The 18,667-nt window shown below is 57.1% G+C and overlaps 1 protein-coding gene across 10 annotated transcripts in view; it reads left to right on the forward strand.

Moving 5' to 3' along the window:
• The window catches only part of DNAH2 (dynein axonemal heavy chain 2), a 78,115-nt gene that overhangs the window by 54,876 nt on the left and 4,572 nt on the right, over window positions 1-18,667 (forward strand). For 3 of the 10 annotated variants that reach the window (XM_045083301.1, XM_045083304.1, XM_045083302.1), the window contains exons 61-79: window positions 369-579; window positions 795-911; window positions 1,073-1,214; window positions 1,886-2,055; window positions 2,164-2,280; window positions 9,700-9,864; window positions 10,384-10,509; window positions 10,657-10,805; window positions 10,933-10,999; window positions 11,116-11,266; window positions 11,481-11,629; window positions 11,804-11,937; window positions 12,036-12,180; window positions 12,284-12,483; window positions 13,498-13,624; window positions 14,922-15,108; window positions 15,196-15,344; window positions 15,465-15,648; window positions 15,851-16,041. In XM_045083301.1, coding sequence (XP_044939236.1) covers window positions 369-579; window positions 795-911; window positions 1,073-1,214; window positions 1,886-2,055; window positions 2,164-2,280; window positions 9,700-9,864; window positions 10,384-10,509; window positions 10,657-10,805; window positions 10,933-10,999; window positions 11,116-11,266; window positions 11,481-11,629; window positions 11,804-11,937; window positions 12,036-12,180; window positions 12,284-12,483; window positions 13,498-13,624; window positions 14,922-15,108; window positions 15,196-15,344; window positions 15,465-15,648; window positions 15,851-16,041 — 2,881 coding nt within the window. Of the gene's footprint in view, window positions 1-368; window positions 580-794; window positions 912-1,072; window positions 1,215-1,885; window positions 2,056-2,163; window positions 2,281-3,301; window positions 3,833-9,699; window positions 9,865-10,383; window positions 10,510-10,656; window positions 10,806-10,932; window positions 11,000-11,115; window positions 11,267-11,480; window positions 11,630-11,803; window positions 11,938-12,035; window positions 12,181-12,283; window positions 12,484-12,850; window positions 12,994-13,497; window positions 13,655-14,921; window positions 15,109-15,195; window positions 15,345-15,464; window positions 15,649-15,850; window positions 16,042-18,667 lie in introns of those variants that run through there. The other 7 variants (XM_045083303.1, XR_006607649.1, XR_006607650.1 and 4 more) reach the window with 7 other exon arrangements.

Raw genomic sequence — 18,667 nt, forward strand, 5'->3', positions numbered from 1 at the left:
AAAATCCAGATTTCCAGGTTTTCTTTAACTATCAGAAATCATGTCAAACTGGGGTGGAGAGGAGGGGTGGCCACCCCCTGGGGACAGGCTGGTGTGTGCTGGTTCAGGGCAGCCCCTGCTCGGTGCGCAGTGGGAGCGCGAGTGGGGAGCGGGTGTGAGGACGGCAGCACAGAATAAGGTGGAGGGATGAGAGTCGGGAAGCGGGGAGACAGCTGGGGAGCTGTTAGCCCTGATTCAGGCTGGACGCTGTAAAAACGTCACGGTGCTGGCGGCAGCGGCAACAGAAAGCGAGACGGGGACCCATGCAGGGTGCTCCCCTTTCCGGGGGCCCAGCCTCCCCAGGCACAGTCTCCTTTCGTGTGCCCCAGGTTGCTGGGAGAGAAGCGGGAGGAGCTGCTGGACCAGGCCAACAAGCTGCGGACGGGACTGTTCAAGATCGACGAAACCAGAGAGAAGGTGGAAGTGATGTCCCTGGAGCTGGAGGACGCCAAGAAGAAGGTGGCTGAGTTCCAGAAGCAGTGCGAGGAGTACCTGGTCATCATCGTGCAGCAGAAGCGAGAAGCAGACGAGCAGCAGAAGGTGCTCCCGGCCCCGGCCCCCAAGCCCCTCCCACCCAACGGGCCGTGGCCCCGCCCCACACACCCACAGCCGCCAGCGCCCCCAGGCAGGGGCTTCCAGGTTGCCCTCCCTGACCATGTCAAGGGACACACAGGCCGCTCCTCAGACTTCCATCCTCCCCGCCAACACTGCCCCCACCTTTGCCCAAGGCCCAGACGAGTCCTCTCCGTCCCTAGGCAGTCACAGCCAATAGTGAGAAGATTGCAGTCGAGGAAGTCAAGTGCCAGGCACTGGCTGACAATGCCCAGAAGGATCTAGAAGAGGCCTTGCCAGCCCTGGAGGAAGCCATGCGGGTATCAGAGCGGGAAGCCCCAGGGAAGGGAATGGGACCAGCCTGCTTTGTGCTCCAGACCCCCACAGGGAAGCGAGAAGGGGCGGGCCAGCCTCAGCTGGGACCTGTCCTGCTCCCTGAGTCCCCTTGGGCCCTGCTCCCTGAGTGAGTCCCTTTGCCCAGGCCCTGGAGTCCCTGAACAAGAAGGATATAGGAGAGATCAAGTCTTACGGACGGCCCCCCGCCCAAGTGGAAATGGTGATGCAGGCCGTCATGATTCTTCGAGGCAACGAGCCCTCGTGGGCAGAGGCCAAGAGGCAGCTAGGTAAGCCAGAGCGCATGGGGTGGCTGACGCGCGTCCACCTCACTTACCCATCTGCTGTGCGCCGGGCACTTGGGGAGACAGACGAGCGAGGCGTCCCTCCCACCCTCAAGAGCGGGTAGAGCCTAGTGCGGAGGAGGAGATGTAACTGGCAGTAACTGGTCGTAAGTGACAGAAAACAACTCCTCTTGATTTGAAAAAAAGAAAAGGAAATCGTCATAAAAATACAGGAGTATATCTCAGAATCCAAGGGCAAGAATGCCTCTGGGCATTCTTCATTCATTCATTTTCACAGAAAATGTGAAACCAGAGGCTTGGTTGGATAAAGCCTATGAGCGTAGGTGGGGGACCCCTGCCCTGGAAAGTCAGTGCGAGGCATACAGAAGTGATGGTGTGTGTGTGCGCATGTGATTGTGCACACGTGTGTGCAAGTGTGTGTGTTGGGCAGGAGGAGTTTAGGCTGTGAGTCTCCAAGGGACGTGGTGGCAGATGGATCCAGGACCACTGGGGAGGGTCCCGGGGGCTTGGAGCTTCCAGAGATGGAGGCAAGGTCTGCAGGGGACCTCAGGGTGAGGCCGGGTAAGCCAAGCCAGGAAGAACACGGCTGTGCCCGAGCCATGGAGGTGAAGCTGGAGAAGGCTTCCGGCTGAGGCTCCCCTGTCTTCACCCCTCAGGGGAGCAGAACTTCATCAAGTCCCTGATCCACTTTGATAAAGACAATATCTCGGACAAGGTTTTGAAAAAGATCGGGGCCTACTGCGCGCAGCCCGACTTCCAGCCTGACATCATCGGCCGAGTCTCACTTGCGGCCAAGTCCCTGTGCATGTGGGTGCGGGCCATGGAGGTGAGCGGGGTGCATGCAGGGTGCAGGCAAGGCCTCTCGTGGGCGCGGGCATGCAAGCGGGTAGGCCGGTGGGTGGGCGGCCACCATAGCTGGGCTGTCTCCCCACAGTTGTACGGGCGCCTGTACCGCGTGGTGGAGCCCAAGAGGATTCGGATGAACGTTGCCCTGGCCCAGCTTCAGGAGAAGCAAGCAGCGCTGGCCGAGGCCCAGGAGAAGCTGCGGGAGGTGAGCCTCAGGCCTGTTTCTTCCATGTGGACCCTGTCCCTGATTTCTGGAATGCTGGCGGCCATTTGCTCCCCCCTTATGGTCCTGTGCCCCTGCAGGTGGGCTGCCTCTGGCTCAGAAGGGTGTGTCCCTGGCAGGGGTTGCAAAGGCATGGGGGCCACTGCCCCGACGAGCCCCTTCAGATGCTAACCTGGGGGCTGGCGGGGAGGAGAGGGAACCACTCTCTGCCAGCCGGTGACATATCCAGGTGCCATCCTAGCGGACTTGGGGACAGCACCTCCCACGTTCCTGCCCCTGATTCAATAGTCTTTACTATCCACTTGGTGTGAAATTCCAAAGGTACAGGGAGAAGCCAGCGAGAGGCCTTGCTCGTGCCTGGCGCTTCCCTTCCTGGAAAGCAGCCTCGCTGACGGCTTTCTGTGCAGCCGTCCAGGGCTGTTTGCTGTACAAGCACATTTTTGTCATTTTTTCCACGTTATACACATTGCTGTGCGCCGTCCGGTCTCGTGTAGCTGAGTATGTCGAGGTTGTATTTCTCTCTGACGCTTGCCTGCCTGGCTCTGTTTACTTCCCTGTGTCCCTTTCTGACGGAGATGCTTGTCCTCTCGAAGCTTCTGGTCTTCGCATGTCCTCAAATGCTGTTGACACTAATTGTACCCATAGTGAGGTTTTATGTTTTTATGGAGCCAAAGCTGGTCACGCCATCCCAGAGCGTTTCCCCTGAAACTGCCAAGGGAGCACGTGCGGATCTTAGTCTGGAATGGAATGAGGGCCCCGAGGCTTGGTGAGGGGAAGTGACTTCCCAGTTACCCGCAGAGCGGGCTGGAGCCCATGCTCTGGGCCCCCAGCCCCGCTTTTCCCGCCGTGGACATCCTCGCCATTGGAAGCGCAGCTGCTTGCAGGGCCTCTTTGACTCCCTGTGAGCAGGGCCAGGCAGGCTGGGCCTGTGGCTTCAGCCTGCACACACGCCCCCTCCCCTACCCCATCCCCACGGCATGTCCCCTCCTGGCTGCTCTCACAGCAGCCAGTTTTCTCCTCTCTCTAGCAAGAGTGAATAATCACGGGGATGACAGCTCATTTGGAAAGGTCTTGCACTCACGATGATTCATATCCTGGAATGAACAATTAGGAACTGTTCCCCTGACGTGTGAAAACCCAGGCCCGCAGCGTCCGCTGCCAGCAATGTCATGCACTGGACAGGCGTCTGCAGGGCACCGCATGTCAGGTCTCTTGGGAGCCCCTCGCTGACGAGAGGAAGCAGACGAGGACCCCACATTTCCCCTTCGTCACGGAAACGCTCTGAAGTTTCCGAGCCAAGTGCCCAGCCTGCCTCGCCGGCCGCATGAGGACACCGAGCTGAGGCCGCGGCCCAGACCGGCGGGAACCCGTCTCTGGGACAGCCTGGGAATGAGCATTTTGAAAATTTTCCTGTCAGAGCCAGCCGGGGTGGGAGAGCCTGGACCTAGCGAGGGCTCAGGGTGCTGGAAAGAGGCCCAGAGCTCCGCCATCGGGCGCGTCAATTCAAGTCCTGAATAAACAGTTTTAACCTTGACTCCCCTGCTTGGGAAGCCTGAGAAGACCTTTCCCCTGGCTGGATTCTGACATAGGTAGGCAGGGATTGAGCAGAACCCTGAGCAGGGGGGAACAATGCATTTCAAAGATTAAGTCCCCACGTGAGCTAGAGCCCAAATAAAAATCTGAAATCATCTTTTGAGAGTTAAAAATTGAGAAGCCAACCTTTTTGAGTTAACGTCCCCAAACCCTCTCAGTTTCTGCTCAGTCTCTGCCAAGGGACCTCCAGCATCAGGGGAGACCCCGTGTCCTCCAGCCGCGGCCCCGGCAGTCACGCAGCGGAAATGGGCCACCTGTGGGGCTTCAGGGGCTGTCACGGCTCCGAACCACGTCTCTCGTGAGCAGCGTTTGAAATAAAAAATATCAGGGGCCTTACGGCATGCATGGCTTCCAGATAAAATGACATTCCTGGGGACCAGCTGTTCTTGTGGTCCCCAAGGCCGCATTAAAAATTTGGCGGCGTCTGCAGAAGGAAGGATTCTCAGAGATAACCCTGGTTTTAGCTCCACTGGAACGTCCCCGATCTGGAAACCGCCACCTGGGAACTTCCAAGGGGGAGAGCCTCCCACAACAGATCGGTTTGAGACAGGATCTGACCTTGGCTGGAAAGGGGGGGCTGCAAGGCCGAGGGCGTGCGCGTGTCTTTCGCAGCGGGCGGTCACTGGTTGAAATACACACAGGGTCGACCTCCACAGACCCTCCGTTGCCCGTCGGTGGCATTGAGACGTTGGCCATGCCCTGCAGCCACCCCAGCATCTAGTCCAGAGCCTGCCCCCTGGCGCACATGGAAACCCCAGCCGGGGCCTTCCAAGTTCAGGGTCCCGCTCCGTGTCTTGGTGAGGCGCGGTCAGCCCACCCCGCGGCAGCGGACCGCCAGCTCCCTGTGGACTGGTTGAGGCCCACGAGGGCTGCCTCTCAGGGAGACCTCTTGCCTCGTCCCCTGCTTATCCTCGGTGGAAAGTGACCTTCAGCCGAGTCCTGAGCTGTGGCCACTGTTGTTGCTGCTGACGCCTGGGGCCTGGCGGGAAACCAGCCTGTTGCTGTCGCATCTCAAGACATGGCCACTCTCCCCTCCGGAGCCCCCCCCAGATTGTTCGGCCTGGACCCTTAAGGCACAGGTGACACCTGCGTGCCGCCTGCCATAACCGCGTGGCCTGGAACCTTGGCCTAAATGCAGTCTCAGTGGCCCACGAGCCTGTGGGTCGACCAAGCAGATTCAGGTCCATCCCGCCACCATCGCCTCCTTGGCTTGGAGTGTGAGATGCTGAAGCCCGGGACAGCTGGTCCAGGGCCACATGGGCCTGGCCATCTGCGCAGAGCCTGCTGTCCTGCCGTAGAAGCTCCCCCAATGTCACACACTGTCTGCGAGCGCTTCAGACTCCGCCCCTGCTGCCCCCTAGTCTGGTGGCAGGCCCTTCTGTCGCCGCGGGAGCCAGTCATCCTGGGCCGCCCACCCATGCAGCTCACGCCTGCAAGCAGTCCTACCTCCCCAGACCCGGCCACCCACCTGTGGACAAAGCCACTGTCACCTGCCAAGTTCAGAGCGTCACAGCAGGTTGGCCTCGGTGCAAAGACCCACCAAGCCTAATAGGAGCCTGGACAGATCCTTTGACACAAAACCCACGTCCGTACCTGCAAGGTCCATGTGTGGCACCTGCCCCTGCCCCCAGCTTCTCAGTGGTTTCCCGGTCAGATTCTCTCGAGGAATCTGAGAACGAGCAGCCTTGTTCTATTCCTGGGGTTCTAAACACATCAGAAAATAAAACAAAATGAGTTTGGCCAAAATATCAACGTTAGAGACTAGGTGGGAGGATGTGGCCCACACGGTGGGCGAGCGGTCCCCCTAGAGGCGACGCTGTCATCAGACAAGCTTGCGTGGTGTTGGGTGTTGCTGTGGGGGTGGGGGGCAGAGTGGAAGGCACCGGAGGGTCCAGAGCATTCCAGTTGCCTGTGGCAGTCAGATCAGCCACGCGTGGCCCCCAGAGAAGGGGTGCGTGAGGCCTTGGGGAAAGTCTTCCAACAGAATGAGGGAGCGGCCAAGATCAGAAACTGTAACAAAACATGGCCCCAGAAGGAAAAATAAACCCAGAGAGAACTCAGGTTTGGGAGAAGCGCTTAAAAAGCAAACCAAGGTAAACACGGCTGTCGTCAGAGGAGGTGATGGAGGAAGGGCCGACACCCAGAGAGCAAAAAGAGGATGTTGAGAGGGAAAAGAATTGCAAAAAGAGAGACAAGGAGAGAATCCTGGGAAAATTAAAAATGCTTAAAGTCCGACAGCCAGCAGAAGGGCAGGAAGCAGCAACCGCAAACCCAACCCTGCGGGACAGCGACCCAAGACCCAATCCAACCGATGGGAATTTCCAGCATCAGACGGGAAAATATTTCACAACTGGAACAGCGGGCGCGGTGACCCGGTCAGAAGGTGCCCTGGCCACAGGTGGCTCGGCCAGTTACCATGGACCTCGAGAAGACCGTAACTGCTGAGTGGGAGCGTCGTGATCAAGCTCAGCCCCATAAAAATGAGAACACAGCTAAGGGGTGGGAGGTGGGGTGGGTCGGGGAGGGGAAGGACTGGGCAACGCTTGCGCAGGAGATCAGATCAAACAGGGTCTGGAGATGTTATCGGCATGATTAAGGTGACAAGCAGCAGCCTAGGAACAGGTAGGAGAGGGGCACCCGGCAGGGGCTGTCAGTGGAGCGCACGACCCTGGATCTGAGGTTGTGGGTTCGAGCCCCACATAGGGTGTAGAGATGACTTCAAAAAATAAAAAAAAAAACTCTTTTTTTAAAAGATTTTATTTATTTATTTGACAGACAGAGATCACAAGCAGGCAGAGAGGCAGGCAGAGAGAGAGGGGGAAGCAGGCTCCCTGCTGAGCAGAGAGCCCGATGCGGGGCTCGATCCCAGGACCCTGAGATCATGAACAGAGCTAAAGGCAGAGGCTTAACCCACTGAGCCACCCAGGCGCCCCTAAAAAGAAATCTTAAACTGGGGCGCCTGGGTGGCTCAGTGGGTTGAGCCACTGCCTTCGGCTCACGTCATGATCTCGGGGTCCTGGGATCAAGTCCCGCATGGGGCTCTCTGCTCAGCAGGGGTCCTGCTTCCCTTCCTCTCTCTCTGCCTGCCTCTCTGCCTGCTTGTGATCTCTCTCTGTCAAATAAATAAATAAAATCTTAAAAAAAAAAAAGAAATCTTAAACAAACAAACAAACAAACATAAGAGCAGGGACAAAGAGGTGGTGGCGTGGAGTGGAGGGTCAGGGTCGACACCTGTCTCCCTCGTAGCACAGACGTCATAGAAATAGTTTCGAATGGAGAAACCAGGAAACAGCCCTTTGGAATGTACTGGAATGAGTGCAAAATACCTCTGGAGGGGTGAATATTCAAGAAGCAGGTCAAGGCTGCTACCTGGAGGAGGCAGCAGGGAGGTCCAAGGGCAGGGCTGGGACACTTTTCAGGCCCTTGTGCCTTCTGGATTTTCAAGTGACTTGTTCACCAAGTAAACAAAAAAGAAACAGCCGTGTCAAAATGTGCTTACGCACGGACAAGGACGTTCGTCCCAGCGTGGTTAAGAATAGAAAATGTGGGAAAGACACACACGTCTATCAGAAGGAGGCTTGTTATATAAATTATGGTTCAGTCATTCACAAGCGGGTTTTGCAGCTGTTAAAGAGAATGAGGCAGCTTGACGCGAACCGACTTGGAGACGAGGAAAAAATAGTAAAGCGCGTTAGTATGCCAGAGTTTATCCTCATGAGAAGACTCACCCAGGCACCAACCATCTCCTAAGTGCGGGGCAGCCTTCTAAGTGTAAGGATCTAGCCGTCGAGCAAGGCCCTGCCTTCATGGGGCTTGTATTTGATTTATTATGCACTGGCTCAGTGCCCAACCTGCCCAACCGGGCTCTGTCTGGAAAGCTTTCCAAGTGAGCACAGGCACAGGGGGCTGGCTCAGGACCTAGAGGAAGCCAGGATCTTCTCCCTGTGTGTGCTCTTCCTTCCTTTTGATGTGCATTCACTCTTTACAGAAAGATCTAGAAGATGAATATAGTTATCATTATTTTTTTAATTTTAATTTTAGTTTTTTAAAAATATTTTATTTATTCAGTTGAGAAAGAGAGAGCGTGAGAGAGAACATGAGAGGGGAGAAGGTCAGAGGGAGAAGCAGACTCCCAGCACAGCCGGGAGCCCGATGCGGGACTCCAGGATCTGAAAGCAGCAGTGGCTTAACCAAATGGGCCACCCAGGCGCCCCTGTCCTTACTTTTTTTAAAGACTACGTTGTGGTTAGGTGTGATAATGGGGTTACCGTCACATGGGGGAACATCCTTGTTTTGTTCCCGGGAGGCATTAGGAAGTCTGGAGGCTGGAAATGTCATGAGGTCGTAACTTCCTTTAAGATGCTTTGGCAAAACACCAGGAGACGAGATTAAAAATAGCAAAATGCAACAACTGTTAAATGTGACGGGTATAGAGGGGTTCGCCATGTGATTGTTTTCCCTAGGTTTGCAGTTTTCCACTGTTTTTGAATTAAAAAGATTAAAACTGTGACCATTAAAAAAAATGCAAACAGATGAATATATAGATATGTATGTATTTAAAAACAAAGTAGCTTACAGGGGTGTGTGGAAGGCTCAGTCAGACGACCGACTCTTGATCTCAGCTTAGGTCTGGATCTCTCGGGGTTGTGGGTTCAAGCCCCGCGTCGGGCTGTGCACTGGGCGTGCAACCTACTTAAAAAAAGAAAAAAAAACTAGCCTAAGTATAATAGCCAAAGATACAGAGGCACCTGCCAGAAGACCTAAGAAGAGAAACAGTTACAGAATGACTTTCTGCGGCAGGGTGGGGTGGGAGCGGCTTGAAGAGGCAGCTAAGGGACTCTCGCTGGTCATTCTGTCATCTCATTTAGGCCTTTCACCTTATGCACGCATTTCCTGTATAAAAAATAGAAACAGTGAAGACAACACCACGCGCAAAGCCAGTAATGAAATACAGCGTGGTTGTGGGCTGAGCCTCCCCGCAGACACATCTCGGCGGGAAGCCCAGTTATAATCAGGGCTGCTGACGAGTCAGGGAGGCAGTCACGTTCACCTTCCCCGGGGTGAAACCCACATGTGCGGGGGGGGGGCCGGGGGGGGGTGGTGCAGACAGGGTTCCCCTCCCCCTTCGTCCCCTCCCCCAGCTGTGTTTCCTCCTCTGCATGGCCCAGCTTACCTCACTCCTTCTTTCTTAGTGCCTTTTAACACATCACTCCCAAGGCTCATGCTGTCCCCCGAAGGTGATGTTGCTTTAGGGACAGTAACTTGGGGGGTCATGTGTCGCATTTCCAGGATCTTAGGGGTCGGCCTCTGGGTTCGGGCTCAGGTGCTGCTCCCTTGCTGGGTTCCAGGCCCCATGCGCTCCTTCTGACAACCCGTGCAGGACCCGTCAGGGAGGCAGGCGAGGACATGTACTCCCAACAGTCGCAGGCTGCTTCTCCCAGCAGGGGCTGCAGGAAGGGGACGGACATCTGTCGTGTGCACGCTATGTGCCAGGCACTTACCGGCCTGCCATCCCCGTGTTCCTCATGAAAAAGGCGGTGACACTGTGTGCACTGGACATGGTCACTGCTGGCCGGTCATGGTCACTGCTGGCCGGTCAGGGTCACTGCTGGCCGGTCAGGCACACGTTCGGGGCCTGAAGAGGCTCGCCAAGGGTGTCGGGACAGTTCTTTTGCACACCGGGAAACTCCAGTGCTCGGAGATGGAGTCATCTGAGGCCACGGGGGCCCTGGACGGCGGACTAGCTAGAGGGACCCGAGCAGTCTGCCCCGGCGCTGGGTCTGATCCCTGGGCTCTGGTCCCTCCCAGGTGGCCCAGAAACTGGAGATGCTGAAGAAACAGTACGACGAGAAGCTGGCCCAGAAGGAGGAGCTCCGGAAGAAATCGGAGGAGATGGAAGTGAAGCTTCAGCGAGCAGGGCTGCTGGTGTCCGGGCTGGCCGGCGAGAAGGCCCGATGGGAGGAGACCGTGCAGGTGAGCCCGGCCGCCTGCCTACCTGCATACCCTGCATACCTGCTGGGAGCTGCACCTGCCTCCAGCTGAGGGATGGTCAGGGCATGTGGGGACATGGGGTGTCATGGGGACATGGGGTGTCAGTGTGTTCTCCCCCTCCCACTTCAGGAGAAGAGTGGAAGAAAAGACTTTGTGCCATTAGGGGTCTGCTGCCCTATAGGCCTGGAAAGCTCATGCCAGGGCCCCTGATGGGGCCACTGAGCTGGTAGAAACAGCCCCGGGGCATCTTGTCTTTGCCTCTATTGCGTTCTGGGCTTCAGGAAAGGCTCCGGCCTTATCACCAGAGTATAAACAGAACCGCTATTAAAGACAGGGAGCTCAGAAATAATTAGAACCAGGTTAGAGCTTTCAGGGCCAAGGGTTCAGGAGAGGGGAAGCACCTCTTTGATCTAGAAAGTGTCCCTAGGAGAGTGCCTTCAGAGCACTCCCAGTGTGTCCCTCCCCACCCCCTGCTGGCTTATACCCCCTCCTGCCCCCCAGGGCCTGGAGGAGGATCTAGGCTACCTGGTGGGTGACTGTCTCCTGGCTGCTGCCTTCCTGTCCTACATGGGCCCCTTCCTGACCAACTACCGGGATGAGATCGTCAACCAGATCTGGATGAAGAGGGTGAGGCAGTGGTCAGGTGTGAGTGATCTCTTGGGCCGTGAGACCACAGCCTCTGGGAGGAACTGAGGGAGATCCAGCAGGGGTCGGGTCTGGGGGGAGGACAGGCTCAGGTCTCCAGGCTGAAATTCAGGGCTCTTCCCCACCCAGATCTGGGAGCTGCATGTCCCGTGCTCACCCCGCTTTACCTTTGATAACTTCCTGTCCAATCCTACCAAAGTTCGAGACTGGAACATCCAAGGGTTGCCCTCGGATGCCTTTTCCACGGAGAATGGCATCATCGTCACCCGTGGCAACAGGTCAGGATTCTGCCGGGGGCAGGGGTTGGGGGGGCATCATCATCACACGTGGCAACAAGTCAGGATGCTGCTGCCGGGCAGGGGTAGGTGAACCGCGCCCGTGGTCTGGCTGACCATCCTCCCACAGGTGGGCGCTGATGATTGACCCCCAGGCCCAGGCCCTGAAGTGGATCAAGAACATGGAAGGAAACCAGGTATAAGGCTGGGGGTGGTTTGCTCCCCAAGCCTGTCTCTTCCTGAGCCTCTACCCATGAGCCTGGTTTTCCTTTGGTCCCTCGGTGGGTCTCCCACTATTTCCCCTACTCTCTAGGGCCTCCAGATTATTGACCTACAGATGAGTGACTACCTCCAAATTCTAGAAAAGGCCATCCAGTTCGGATACCCTGTGCTGCTCCAGAATGTGCAGGAGTATCTGGACCCCACCCTCAACCCCGTGCTCAACAAATCTGTAACTCGAATCGGTGGGGGCCCAGGCTTGCTGTGGGCTCACACTGTGGGGTGTCCGAGAGGCCAGCCACGTGGGACCCAGGGGGAGAAGGGCTGGTCCCCAGGCTGCAGGGCCTCCATGCAGACAGCTCCGGGCCGGGGTGGCAGTGCGGGGGAGGGGGGGCTTGTAGCACGCTGACCATGCGGGTCCTTGCCCTTGACCACCCTCTCCCTACCCCGCGGCTCCAGGTGGTCGGCTCCTGATGCGCATCGGAGACAAGGAAGTGGAGTACAATCCGAATTTCCGGTTCTACATCACCACCAAGCTCTCCAACCCCCACTACAGCCCGGAGACCTCGGCCAAGACCACCATTGTCAACTTTGCCGTCAAAGAACAGGTGGGTGGGGGCTGGCGCCGGGAGGAACTCAAACTCCGCTGGAGCAGGGGTGGGCGGGATGGCGATGGAGGCCCATGTCATGGGGCAGCAGGGGACGAGGGGCTGGGAGATGTGATGGAGCGACAAGAGTGAGGTCCCCAGAGTGAGAGTGTCCCCCGGCATCTGTGCTCTCAGGGCCTGGAGGCTCAGCTGCTGGGGATCGTGGTCCGGAAGGAGCGGCCGGAGCTCGAGGAGCAGAAGGACTCGTTGGTCATCAATATCGCTGCCGGCAAGAGGAAGCTCAAGGAGCTGGAGGACGAGATCCTTCGGTGAGAGCGGCCTCCACGCCCACCCCGACACCCCACTGAGGCCCGGGAGCGCTGGGCCCCTCACCCCTGCATCCCTGCCCCTGGGGGCCTCCTTCCAGGCTGCTGAATGAGGCCACAGGCTCCCTGCTGGACGATGTGCAGCTGGTGAACACCCTGCGGACTTCCAAGGTGACGGCCACTGAGGTGACGGAGCAGCTGGAGACCAGCGAGACCACGGAGATCAACATTGACCTGGCCCGGGAGGCGAGCACCCGCCCTGGAGACTGGGGGAGGGAGGGGTTTAGGCCAGGCCAGCCCCAGCCCTGCCCCCACCGTGGTCCTGACTCTGCACCCCCGCCCCCGGCAGGCTTACCGCCCCTGCGCCCAGCGGGCCTCGGTACTGTTCTTTGTGCTCAACGACATGGGCCGCATCGACCCCATGTACCAGTTCTCACTGGACGCCTACATCGGCCTCTTCATCCTCAGCATCGACAAGAGCCACCGGAGCAACAAGCTGGAGGACCGCATTGACTACCTGAACGAGTACCACACTTACGCAGTCTACAGGTCGGCGCCCCGCACTGTGCGTGCCCAGCCCAGCGTCCATCGAGACGCAGACCTTCTCGCCTCACTGGGCCGTAGCTCCTGGTGCCCTGCTCCCCTCTCCCTGCAGCTTCCCTGGGCAGCGTGTCCTCTGAGGGTCTAGCCCCACCTGTGGGCTGAGAGCCCAGCAGTAGGAATCTTGGTAAAATCCAGGTTCAGATTCAGCGGGTCTGGGGTGCGGCCTGAGGTTGTGCATCTCTAGTTAGCTCCCTGCTGCTCTGGGGACCAGGCTCTGAGCAGCAGCGAACTTGACCTCTCCATCCAGAGGTCCCACAGCCCCCTCAAGTTCAGCTCATTTCACCTGAAACCCCTCTTCCCCCCCTTCCTTAAGGGTCCTCATCCCCGGACGGCACTGACACCCATGTCCCTGTCCCCCAAGCCAGAAACCAGAAGTTCTCCCTGACCCTTCTCCCTGACCCCCGGATCAAGCCCCAGGATTTGTTCATGAGTCTTTCTGCAAAGGCCCCTGCCCAGGTCTGCTTACCAGGCCCTGCAAGCCTCTGTTTGCCTCGGCTCCCTGCTCTCCCTGGGGTCCTCCCTGCTCTTCCTCTTCCACAATGCTCATGACTCTGCTGCTCCCTGCTCCTCTCAGAGACTGCCCCGGGGCAGCCCTGCCCTGCGATCCCCCAGTGGCGCAGCCACCCCGTGCAGGACCTATCAGGTCACACAAGAATCCCTGGGCTGGCTGGCTGTCCTCCCACTCTACCCGACTGCCTCCAGGACAGTGTCTGGGGCTCATTCACCTTTGTGTCCCCGGGGCCTGGCCGAGTGCCTGGCACAGAGTAGAGGTCCCACGAACACTGCAGGCTATTTGCAGGAAATGAATGACTGATGTCCCCAGTGAGCCTTCCAGGTCCCTGTGTGCGTGGCTATTTATGGGAGGCTCAGCTTAGACACCGACCGGGCCCTCGATGTGTGTCAGGCTCAGTAAGCATTCATGTTGGCTTCCCCACCTCCTCCCCTGGCCCTGTCTCCCAGGTACACCTGCCGCACACTGTTTGAGCGCCACAAGCTGCTGTTCAGTTTCCAGATGTGCGCCAAAATCCTGGAGACCTCCGGCAAGCTCAACATGGATGAGTACAACTTCTTTCTTCGCGGAGGTGTGGTGAGTGGGGCAGAGGCGTCCAGGTCAGGGCCAGGGGGACGTGTGATGAGGACTCCAAGCCAGCCCATAAGGCCCACGGCTCTAGGGCGCGAGCTAAGGAAAAGCACCAGGAGCAGGTGCTCCCCCAGGGTGCGGGGCGTGCACCTGCCAGGGGCTCCCTTGCTCGCCTTATGGGCAGAGCTATGGGGCCCCTCTTCCCTGGGACCCGCGGATTGGTGTGATCTTGTCTCTTTCCCTGCTGTTTGAGCACTCCTCCCCCGGCCTGGCTGCCACGGTCACACGGGCTCTCTCCCTTGTGAGCACCCTCTCCGCCCACCCCCATGCTGCTTTTGCTTGGCAAAACCCCGGTCTGGTTGGATCCGGCCCTCTTGCTCCCTTTGGCCCCAGGCAGCAAAGCACGCCCACGCAAGACAGACTCACTTGAAATCTCTAGTCGCTTGGAACAGGCAGATGTGGCCCATCTTAGTACCCCTGTGTCCCCTGTTGCTTCTGCCACAGGTGGGGGTGGGGCCCTCCCTGACCTCCTCCAAGACTTGATTCAAATCCCACCTCACTCACTGGGACCTCCTTGACTTTCTTTTTCTTTTCTTTTCTTTTCTTTTCTTTTTTAAGATTGTATTCATCGATTTGAGGTGGGGGGAAGGGCAGCCAAGTGCAGAGCCGGATGTGGGGTGGGGCTCCGTCCCCCAGACTTGGAGATCAGGACCCCTGCGAGGTGGAGAGTGGGAGGCTCAGCCGACTGGCCCACCTAAGCACCCCTTCTTATTTAACACTCCAGCCCAGCCCCCAGCCCCCAAGAACTTCTAGTCTTTTTTATCCTCCTCAACTTTGTTTCTGCATGGCATTGCCGTTTTTAACCTACTAGATCATTTAATGATCTGTCCTCGGTTTTGGCTCATTATCCGCCCTCCCATTTTGGACACTAAGCTCCTCCAGGGCCGAGGACTCTGTCCTTTTACGCAGTCACGTGTCCCAAGGCTGAAAACACATGGTCGGTGAGCAGTAAGTATTTGTTGAAGAAGGGAAGCCCACAAACCGCCTCGAGGGGTGAGGCCACCCGCCGAGAGCCTCGGGGGGGGGGGGGGGGCGAGGGACAGTAATCCCAGGAAACCACCAGAGGGCGCCAGCTTCCTAACTTTGCACGGCGAGCCCCGGACCCCCACACCGTTGTCCCCAGGCACCGCGGATTCCTGTCCAACTTCCTTCATCTGGCCATCCTGGCCAAAGAAAAAGAAAAAGAAAAAAGTAATTCTCAGGAGGTGTTCCCGTTCGATCCCTTGCCCTCTGCCCGGCGCAGGTCCTGGATCGGGAGGGCCAGATGGACAATCCCTGCACCAGCTGGCTGGCGGACGCCTACTGGGATAACATCACCGAGCTGGACAAGCTGACCAACTTCCACGGACTCATGAACTCCTTCGAACAGTACCCCCGGGACTGGCACCTGTGGTACACCAATGCCACCCCCGAGAAGGCCATGCTGCCAGGTACCCGCCGCCGCCTGCCCCGCCCCCCGCCGCCCGTCCCGCAGCAGCCCTGCAGCTGCCAGCGCTAGAGCCCTGCGCCTGCCCCAGGTGAGTGGGAGAACGCGTGCAACGAGATGCAGCGTATGCTGATCGTGCGCTCACTGCGCCAGGACCGCGTGGCCTTCTGTGTCACCTCTTTCATCGTGTCCAACCTGGGCTCCCGCTTCGTTGAGCCGCCTGTGCTGAACATGAAGCTGGTCAGTGGCTTGGTTTCCTCGCCCGCCGCCCGGGGTCCCTCTGTCCCTCTCCCTGCTGCGGGGAGGCCCGGGGTGGGGGCGGCCCTGCCGCCTGAGGCCACGCCCCTGTGCTCCCTGCAGGTAATGGAGGATTCCAGCCCGCGAACCCCGCTGGTCTTCATCCTGTCCCCTGGAGTGGACCCCACCAGTGCCCTCCTGCAGCTGGCGGAGCACACGGGCATGGCCCAGCGCTTCCACGCCCTGTCGCTGGGCCAGGGCCAGGCCCCCATCGCTGCCCGGCTGCTCCGGGAGGGTGTGAGTCAGGGTCAGTATCCGTCCTGCCCCCCCAGCCCCCACCTCAGCTCCCCGATGGTAACCACAGCCCCCGCCCTCCCCCAGAAGGCCCTAGCACGCTGCTGAGCTGGGTTGGGACCCCCAGCCCTCACATGAGAGCACAGACCGGTGCAGAGCGTGGGACAACTGGGGCTCGGGAACAGGTTCCCACTCAACCAGGCATCTCCTCTCAGGCCACTGGGTGTTCCTCGCTAACTGCCACCTGTCCCTGTCTTGGATGCCTAATCTGGACAAACTGGTGGAGCAGCTGCAGGTGGCAGAGCCCCATCCGTCCTTCCGCCTTTGGCTCAGCTCCAGCCCACACCCCGACTTCCCCATCTCCATCCTGCAGGCCAGCATCAAGATGACCACAGAGCCCCCGAAGGTATGGCGCCTGCAGATGGCAGGCTCTAACTGGGCCATCTGGCCTGGCGGGCTCCCTGTGAGGGTCGGTGAGAGGTTGGCCATAATGACAGCACCGCGTTTTGGTTCTGCTGCCTTCTAGAATATTCCACCTTATTTCTTTTCTCTACACGCCAAACTCTTAGAGCCTAGGAGTAACATCTAAACTTTTCTTTTTTTTTTAAGGATTTTATTTGTTTGTTTGAGAGAGTGAAAGACCACAAGAAGGGGAAGAGGTAGAGGGAGAGGGAGAAGCAGACTCCCCACTGAGCAGGCAGCCTGATGTGGGGCTTGATCCCAGGATCCTGGGATCATGACCTGAGCCGGAGACAGACACTTGACTATCTGAGCCATTCCGCTACCCCAATATCTAAACATTTCTGAGCACGATCATGGCCCAGACATCGTTCATTTATTAACTCATTTAAAATGCACACCCCCATCAGTACTGTTCCTCGCATTTTACAGTGAGAAAATAACTTGTTCATAGAACCTTCCTGCCTCACGGCCTTTCCTTGCATCTCTCCCTGATGCCACACCCGCTGGACCCCAACCCCTCCCTCCAGCTCTGGAAAAGGTGATCTCTGTATTACAAAGTCACCATCAGTGCAACTGTCCTAATCCTTCAAGATTGGCTCATGTTCCCAAATCCCACCTGTTTACTTCTGCATGAACGGTTTTGGTACCTTTTCACTGCTTTTAGCCAAGACCAAAACTGTATTAGCATGGCCTGCGCCACCCCCAACCCCTGGCTACACCCATCGCATTGTCCCCCCATCCCTGGCTACACCTAAAATGTTGTTCCCCTTTGCTTTACTCTACGTACACCATTAATTTTTAAAAATGCCTTGTCCATCTTCCTCCAGACTCTGTACTTTTCCCCCCGCTCCCAAGGCTTCTAGAAGCCCCTGCTGCTGGGCCTACATCCTCCTCAGTCTCTCCTTTGCTGCTTTAGGCCGGGGACCATCACTTCCTCAAGAAGACTCTGCCCTCCAGGTCTAGGCCAACACACATATGACCTCCCCGCTCCTGCTGCCCCCCAGCCCGCTGTGACACTAGACTGTGTTGGATGCATTGGGAGCCCGATGCCAGGACCCTGGGATCATGACCTGAGTCAAAGGCAGACGCTTAATGACTGAGCCACCCAGGCGCCCCAAAATCCCCCGCTCTCAAAGCAAGTTGCAGCCTGCCACTGGAGAAAGCCTCCTCACCCCATCTTTGTTAATGGTGCCCTAGTTTTTTCATTTTCCTTTTTAATTTTTTTTTTAAAGATTTTCTTTATTTATTTGACAGAGAGAGCAATCACAAGTAGGCAGAGAGGCAGGCAGAGAGAGAGAGGAGGAAGCAGTCTCCCCGCTGAGCAGAGAGCCCGATGTGGGGCTCGATCCCAGGACTCTGAGATCATGACCTGAGCCGAAGGCAGAGGCTTTAACCCACTGAGCCACACAGGCGCCCCCTTTTTAATTTTTTGAGAGAGCAAGCAAGCAAGTGGGGGGGGGCAGGGAGGGAAGTGTCCACGCTCAGTGTGGAGTCCAACACCTGAGATCATGACCCCAGTGGAAATCAAGAGCCAGACGCTTACCTGACAGAGCAACCCGGGTGTCCCTGATGATGTTTTAACCTAAATCTATTACATATTTCCAGTTTTCTTCAGTGACCCAATCATATCCTTTATAAAATCCCCCCCCAGAACCTCAGCCCCCAGGTGCCAGTCGGGGGACGGCTCTGGAGTGTATTTGTGGATCACTGCCTGCTGTCTGGCCTTTTCCTTTTAATTAAACATCCCACAGACACAAAAAAATATAAAACATACGCAAGACATAAAGGATCCTAATTCCACACACACACGTGTGCCCACCTTCCCAGGTAAGAAGGAGGACTCTCCTTCCCGTCGCCTTCCCTGCCCTCTGGACAGCTGCCGCTCTTCTCAAGGTGCATCTGCTAGAGGCACCAAGCTGGCTGTGGGCCCCCAGTAGCCTGGGATTCGCCTTTCCCATTCAGTGCAACTTACTCGATGTTCATTCGTGCTCGCTGTTCCTGGTTCCTCGATGCACTCCCCATCTGAATCCGTCCTCAGTCATATGTCTTGTCAGTTTTTTTTTCCTTTTTGTTAATTTTTTTTTTTTTATGAATGGAGATCCTTAATTTCTATGAGGTGGAATTTAGTTCTTTTCTTCTTTAAAGAATTTTTTTTTAAGATTTTATTTATCAGAGAGAGAGAGGGAGAGAGCCAGCACAGGCAGACAGAATGGCAGGCAGAGGCAGAGGGGGAAGCAGGCTCCCCGCTGAGCAAGGAGCCCGATGTGGGACTCGATTCCACGACGCTGGGATCACGACCTGAGCCGAAGGCAGCTGCTCAACCAACTGTGCCACCCAGGCGTCCCTAGCTCTTTTCTTCTTTATGGCTTATGCTCCTAGGTGTTGTTCAAGAAATCTTCGCTTACTCTAAGGCAGTTTCTCACACTTGTCTTCAGAAGCATTTATAATTTGACTTTCCCATATTGGTGTTTTAACCACTTGAAGTGGATTCTCACAAGTGTGGAATGAGTAGGGGTCCAGTATTTTTTTCTGGCCACACAGATAACCAGTTCTCCCAGTACCATCATCGA

Source organism: Mustela putorius, unplaced genomic scaffold (genome assembly GCF_011764305.1).
Source record: "Mustela putorius furo isolate JIRA1106 unplaced genomic scaffold, ASM1176430v1.1 tig00000695_pilon_pilon_pilon, whole genome shotgun sequence".
Classification (NCBI taxonomy): domain Eukaryota; kingdom Metazoa; phylum Chordata; class Mammalia; order Carnivora; family Mustelidae; genus Mustela; species Mustela putorius.